General features: G+C 41.3%; 1 protein-coding gene across 4 annotated transcripts; it reads right to left on the bottom strand.

Moving 5' to 3' along the window:
• Window positions 1–970: 970 nt before the first annotated feature.
• On the bottom strand, window positions 971–7,401 carry LRRC57 (leucine rich repeat containing 57). Of its 4 annotated transcripts, none has more exons than XM_079914313.1 (6): window positions 7,244–7,388; window positions 6,974–7,079; window positions 6,730–6,868; window positions 5,792–6,060; window positions 3,273–3,458; window positions 971–2,621 (listed from the first exon to the last, which is right to left on the bottom strand). In XM_079914313.1, exons 2-6 carry the CDS (start codon window positions 7,055–7,057, stop codon window positions 2,580–2,582), a joined length of 720 nt encoding a protein of 239 aa, XP_079770439.1. In that variant the 5' UTR covers window positions 7,058–7,079; window positions 7,244–7,388; the 3' UTR covers window positions 971–2,579. The 4 variants fall into 4 exon arrangements, with proteins under 4 accessions (XP_079770439.1, XP_079770438.1, XP_079770437.1 ...); XM_079914312.1 differs by having other exon boundaries at window positions 973–2,621; window positions 7,321–7,401; XM_079914311.1 differs by having other exon boundaries at window positions 976–2,621; window positions 7,314–7,394.
• Window positions 7,402–7,461: the final 60 nt, after the last annotated feature.

Below are 7,461 nucleotides of genomic sequence, written 5' to 3' on the forward strand. Positions count from 1 at the left end.
CAGTTTTAATTCATCCTTTGTTTACCACATTTCAACTCTAGATCTTTTCATGTCATGTATGGATTAGGAATCTCCCCTTAACTTAAACTTCTACTTCCCAGACATCCTATACTCAATTGCTCTTGGAATTAGTTTCTTTAAACGCTATTCTTTAGGTTACTCCCTTACTAAAACCCTAAGTTATCCCAGTTACATTCCTAAGCATACTTATAGTTCTCAGGTTGATATTCAGGTTCCTTATTCTCTACTCATTTGTTTTTCATCCTGATGTAGTGTTTGCTCCAAGCCTTCCATTTCTGTACAACTTGCTAAATTCTATTTTAATGTTTTACAGGTAAAATAAATAGCACCATTTATTGAGCGCTTACTCTGTCATAGGCACTATTCTAAATGCTTTTATGTATCTTTTCACCAAATCCTCATAACATACATGAGAGGTAGGAGGTGTTTCCCCATATTATGGATGAGAGTAAGTTGCTCAAAGTCATAAAGCTAGTAAATGATAGACTTTGGATTCAAATCAGGATCTTTCTGACTCCAAGGCCCATGTTCTTACTCAGTATACTACACTGACTTCTAACCAAGCTCTAAAAGAAGGTAGGTGATTTAGAATCTCAGTCTCCAGACCTCAAGTCAACCCACTTTATTAGCTCATATTTAAGTCTAAATACTTGTGTACTATATCTTTGGGCATATTACTTTACTTAATCCCTGCCCTCAAGTAGCTCAGTCTAGCAAGAGGCAGATGAATACAGAATGTGAGAAATGCTGCCGTAACAGATGGAGCAGTTAATTCGGCTTAGACTTCTCAGGAAGGGGCTTAGACAGAAAAGGAGCGTGTTAGTAAGAGAGGGCATTCTGACTGAGCAAACAATGTAAAGACAGTTAAAGGAGACAGACGTTGCACTGTGGGTTTAAGGAGCAGAATAACCTGGTAAGACTGGGCAAGTGAATGAGAGTGAAGAGAGGGTATCTGGAAACAAGGCTGGGTCCAAGTTGTGAAAGTTAGCCATCAAAACGGGATTCTCTTAAGGGTAGGGATTTTTAAAACTCCCATTAATAAATGTCTTGGGACATTTAAGTTACTTAATTTATAAGTTCTGATTTATTAGATAAGTATTGATAAAATAGAGAAATGTTCAGTAGATCAATAAGATTAAGCATTAAACAAAGTTTATAAAAAACAAAACTCAATTGGTAATGTAAACTGGCACCCCCATCCCTCCCCAGTTGAGAAACAGAGAATAACATGGGAAAAAGAGAACCCCTAGACCAGATTTAAGGTCAGAGAGACTTTCCTCATATAAACACTAGGCTCTTGTGATCTCTTGACGTAATGGTTAAACTAGGTTTGTAAAATGAGAACTAACAGTACATGGTAAATGACAGCCTCTTGGCTAAGACAAAACATCAGAAAACAGCAGAGTTGTAGCTTTCTAAATGTTCATGCCAGTAACAGTCTGAAAAAATCTACTTTTATAGCTTCAGTTTCTCTTAATAAGCATGGTTTCCAGTACCACAAAATGTTTATAAGTCACATGAAGGCATTTCAGTACTCTTGCAACCCGAACAAGAACATAAAACATTTCTTATCAGTTTACTTTCAAACAAAGGGCCATTTACAGGTTAAAGTTCCCCTGTCGTCTTACTTTAAAGGATTAACCTTTCTTCCAGCCATAGTTATTAAAAAATCTTTAGTATATTCTCTCATTCAGAGAATAAATTTGATAAACATAAGTTGTTGTAAAATACTGTAACAGTAGCTTTTTGATAGGTAATTTGATTATTAGAGTTCTAAATACAAAAAGATGACCAGAAATAAGAGACTGTTTCTAACAAAGCTTCAGGAAAATCTTGATTATTAAAACCCTGTATCTTACAAGTTTTGCATACAGTTTTAGCTCTTCAGAGCCCTCTATCAATAAGGCACCTGCAATAGTAAAAAAAAAAAAAAATTGCTACTGTAGCCTTGGGAACACCTCTTAGTGTTGTGTTGTTGCTTCTCTGACAAAGTACACTTTTAATCAAGAGTCATACCTTTATGTACATCCTAAATTCCAAGTATAAACATTGCAATTGAACTAATGGACTGGAGTAAAATCATAAATCCTTAGATTAACCATAGCAGCCTCTCATGAATTATTTGAATTTCATAAAAATATGAAGTGTCAACACAGGGTGGAATGGCAAATGATTTTCTGAAAGCTCACACATTGAGACACATGAAATTTCAAGCTGTTGTGTGGAGCTATTCTGGTACCAGGCAGCATCCCCTCACTGTATACATAGCAACTAGCTACTGGGTTTCTCAAAGCCAAACAAATGATGGTTTCAAAGATCAACACTGTCCTTTGCCCTATCCATGACTCAAAATGGAAGAGTCTGCCTGTGTTTGATTCCCTTTAGCTTATTTGAGATGAGCCCTGGAAAGGAAAAAGATCATTGAGTGAAATATAACCTCCTGGAATATCATCTCCTCACTGCAGATATCCTTGACAACAACAGGAGCCTTTCATTCAGCCAGATTGCAACAGGTTCCAAGTCAGTGTCCTGTATGGTTCACATGCTCCTGGAGAACATCATGCAAACTTCTTCTTGGTGGCTGTGAACCTCTCCATGTACTGAAAATCATGAAAGAATACATGTGTTATTTTTCCCTGAGCAAATAACTAACTTATTGGTTATTTGGGATTTTATGATTTATTTTCCTTTAGTTTTTTTTTTTTTTTTTTTCGGTACGCGGGCCTCTCACTGTTGTGGCCTCTCCCGTTGCGGAGCACAGGCTCTGGACGCGCAGGCTCAGCGGCCATGGCTCACGGGCCCAGCTGCTCCGCGGCATGTGGGATCCTCCCGGACTGGGGCATGAACCCGTGTCCCCTGCATCGGCAGGCGGACTCTCAACCACTGCGCCACGAGGGAAGCCCATCCTTTAGGTTTTTATGGTCCTTCATTTCCTACAAAATCTACCTATTCTAGATGCAAATTTAAAGCACATGGTTTTGTGGGGTGTTTTTTTTCTTTCCTTTATATCTTAATAGGACACCTATCAAAAGAAAAAGATGCTTTACAATAAGCTGTCTAGAGAAAAAGATCATCTTGGCACAATACCATTTGGCTGATTCTCAGAACCCACCTCCAAAATGGAGAACAAATCCTTATTGACATAAATGGATTATACATACGTCCCGTACCTAGAAACACTCGTGTGAGTTACTTCACCTTTCTCTTCTCTGGAGCAGTGACTAGAAATTCAGAAGTACACTAATACATACCTTATCATAGCCTTCCAGTTCTCGAAGTTTCTTTATTTCAAAAAGGTTGCCTTCTACAGCAAGCAGACAGATCTGGGAATCACTGAGGATGCTCTGTGGAAGCATACTGAGCTCAAGACAATTCTCCTCCAAACGAAGAACTTTAAGGCGAGGACAGCAAGATATCTTCACTGAGATCTGAGCTATCTATTGAACAATTTATAAAAGGGATAATAGGAAAAAGTATAAGCACTGTAATGATTATTTTTCACTAAATTAAAAAATCTTTACTTGACTATTTGTCCTAGTTCTTTCTTCTACCACCTCCATTTTCTCACTACCCACTCACTCCAGAAGCCTCTTGTGTTATCCAGCTTCTGTTACTACTACACTTTTTTGGGGAAAAAAACAAATCTTTTTTGAAGGTCACCAGTGGCTTTTTGGAAACACATTTTTCTGATAATAAAAGCACTGTTCATTATAGAAAATTCGAGAATCATACGAGGTTAGAGAAAAAAGTTACCTGTAATCCATCACTGTAAACATTTTGGTACAATTACTGCCAATCTTTTACGTGTACATAGATGCCAACCACTTTACTGCCAAAGTCAAGGATTCGTTGCCCTCATTCCCTGTTGCATTTGACAGTGCTATCCCTTTCTTGAAACTCCCACTTCTTGTACCTAAGTGCTGTGTTTTTCTTCCTATCTTTTGAATTATTCCTGATTTTTGGCTTCCCTTCTTGTTTGTATGGACATTTTTCAAACAGCAGTCCCTAATGCTTAATATTCAATCTTTCTAAACTTTCTCCTAGAAAGCTCATTCATTCTCTTTTTTTTTTTCTTTTTTGCGGTACGCGGGCCTCTCACTGTTGTGGCCTCTCCTGTTGCGGAGCACAGGCTCCGGACGCGTAGGCTCAGCGGCCATGGCTCACGGGCCCAGCCGCTCCACGGCAATGTGGGATCTTCCCGGACCGGGGCACGAACCCGTATCCCCTGCATCGGCAGGCGGACTCTCAACCACTGCGCCACCAGGGAAGACGCCATTCATTCTTAAAGCTATCACTTCTTTTAAGCTATCTATCTACATTCATTTCTGCCCACCTCTATTCCACTCCTATGTCTCTGATTTTTAGTAAAACACATTGGATGTTTCACCGTCATAACCCACTCAGCATGCCCATTCCCAATAGCACCACTCTTCTTTTAGGCTCTTGAGCTCAATACCAAGCAGTTATCTTTGATTCATTCAGCTCTTCTGCCCTTTAAATGCTCCAAGCCACCTAGTTATATTTACTATGCCTGGTATCATCTCAGACCATCACCTGGGACCTTGTTAAAACTGCAAATTCTCAGACCCTACCCCAGACCTACAAAATCAGAAACAATGAGTGTGGAGTCCAGTGATCTCTTAACCAGCTCTCCAGGTTATTCTGATACACACTAAAACCTGAGAACCATTGATTTAAGGCAGCATAGGTGAATGTAGAGCAAGTGCTCAATTTGCTTAACAATTTTTTTCCAATATTTTCCCCCAAATATTCAGAATTTTTTTCCAAAAAGCTCAAGAACATACAAGAATATCCACTTTAAGGAAAAGATAAAGCCAATCTCATCCAAGACTGACTGAATTTCATCATAACGTAAGGTCAGGACATTCTATAACAGTTTTGTCCAATAAAACTTATTGCAACTAGTGGAATGTTCTATATCTGTGCTGTCCAATATGGTAGCCACCAGCCACATATGGCTGTATTGAGCCATACTTGAAATATGGCTAGTGCAACCGAGGAACTGAATTTTTAAGTCTAATTTAAATGAATTTTAATGGCCATGTGGCTAGTGGCTACTGTAATGGACTCTGCAGATCTAGAAGCGTAGACACTAGAAAAACTAAAGACTACCCAGTCTCACTATGATCAGTGTTTCATCATTTGTGCCTTATGTCTAGACCAAAGATTGTTTCTCCAGTCAGATATGTGTTAACCAAAGAGTTTCTGAAGTTATGGAAATAAATTTCAAATACTGCAATTAAAGCTGTCCAACAATCTCCAAAAATCCTACCACTGACGGTTTTTCCGCAAAAGCAGGACACACACTTGACAAAGATGTCAGCAAAAGGACAACTGAATGAACTCTGATGTCCAACTCTGAGAACTCTGATGTCCAACTCTGAGAACATATGAGTTTAAGCCTCTTTTCCACTCTATCTTCCTGACATAGCTCCTTGCTAGATGATTAGAGGTATATTTGAAGATGATCTGAAGAACTCAAGGTTTGTGAAACAGAGGTTTAACTTTTGAAATTGCCTCACCATGTTACCCATCCTACCCTCCAAAAAACACCTACACAACAAACACACCCAGTGTCTCAACTAACTTCACGGCACTTTGGGCTTTGAAATTAGTCCAGCCCATAGAATATACCTCTCTTCTAGCCTCTGATACCCCTCTCCATGATTACAGTTTAGAGAACAATTGTTTATTCAGGAGACCGTAAACCCACATACATGCTGTAGAAAAAAACCCTTAAGCTGTAGACCTGGTTCTGGTTGAGGTTGAGTTCGATGACCTGCAGCTCCTGCACTGTGTCAGGTATGCTCCGAATTTGGTTCTTGGAGAGATCCACTACATCCAGGTGCCGTAGGTTACAAAGTTGGGATGGTAGTGCTCTCAGCTGGTTCCCAGAGAGGCTCAGGGTCTTAAGGGCAGATAGTTGCCCAAAAGTAGATGGCAGCTCTCTCAAGTGATTGTTGTTTAGGCTTAGTGTCTCTAGTTTTTTCAGATTGCATAACTCATCAGGAAGGACAGCTGGCAAAGAAAAATTTAAAAACCTGAATCCAACACAGCTGAAAAACACCTTTGATGAAGTTTATAAAAACTATATGGCAGTCTGTTATGCCTCTTGTTAATATACATAGGCATTTCACATGTTGTGCCATTTTTAAGTATTGCATTTTTACCAACATCGTCTTCAGAAGGTGAGGGTGCCATCAAAATTCAGGAAAGCATTATGTGTATAATAGGCTCCTTTTGTGAAGGGGCCACTGCACAATCCCACAGCAATTTTGTGGGATTTGGAAGGCCCTCTCCTTCCCATCCCATCCGCCCTTCCAAATTAGCAGCAAAGTTAGCTCTGCTTACATTACACCCCAAAGATGGTCCCTTTCAAGTCCAAATTAACCTCCTACCAATCATTACACCAGGAGAGGAGGCTTATATATGTAATTACAAGAGATAGAAAGCTTCAAGGACTCTGACATTCTTCTGCATCTTGAGCTCCTGAACAGTTTCATAACAACAAAAATCAGCTTGTAAGAAAAAAAAAACACCCTTCTTTTTCTTTTTTAAGATTCTGATACATTTATTTGAAAACCAGTTTAATAACATTATAATCGTACTCCACACTCTATTCCAAGAGAAAAACCACCCTTCTTAACAGCTGATAACTAGCAAAATTCCCAGGCGCAAAAGCCATACTCAGTTTGTTGTTGTTCAAGGACAGGCTCTTCAGCAGAGTGAACTTCCCTATAATCATAGGCGGTAGACTCTCGATCTTGTTGTTGGACAAGTCGATGGTCCTGAGATTGCTTGTCAGCTTCTGCAACTCTGAGGGGAACTGAAGAAAGGGGCTCTCAGCGCGGAGAATCCCTTACCTATTAACTTCACCGCCCGCCGTCCCTCTCCCTTTAAATTCCCTTGGTCGGATCCCTCCCAGTCTCACCTCGGTCAGCCCACGGTCCTTAAGCTGAAAGACACCAGTTTTCTGCGCGGTTTCCACATGAGCGCGGAGGGCACTGTTTCCCATCCTAGCGCCAAGGCTCGGGTCTCTGCGGGAAGGAAGAGCAGCTGTCACCACTCGGCCCTGCACCCAGCCACCCCCTCGGCCTCCCGGCTAGGTCTCAAGCTCCAGCTGTCACCTCCTGCCGATCCCTGGATCTTGGGGGCCAGCTCAAGAGTGGCAAGGAAGAAAAGGAAGAACACCAGGCCCCACCGCTTTTGCAGCTGTTCCAAGGCTAGACGCCGCTAGGAGCCTACAGAGGATCAGGAATCCCCGAACTCGCCTCCTACCCCTCCGCTCACAGCCGGCTCCGCAGGGGAGGACCCGGGACCCGCGCTCGCCTGGGATGCGCTCCTTAGGCTTCCGCCGGGTCGGAAACGCCCTGTGACGTCATCGAGCCGCGCGGTGCGTTCCGCTCACTCTCCGCGCCA

Source organism: Stenella coeruleoalba (genome assembly GCF_951394435.1).
Source record: "Stenella coeruleoalba genome assembly, chromosome: 2".
NCBI classification, from domain to species: Eukaryota; Metazoa; Chordata; class Mammalia; order Artiodactyla; family Delphinidae; genus Stenella; species Stenella coeruleoalba.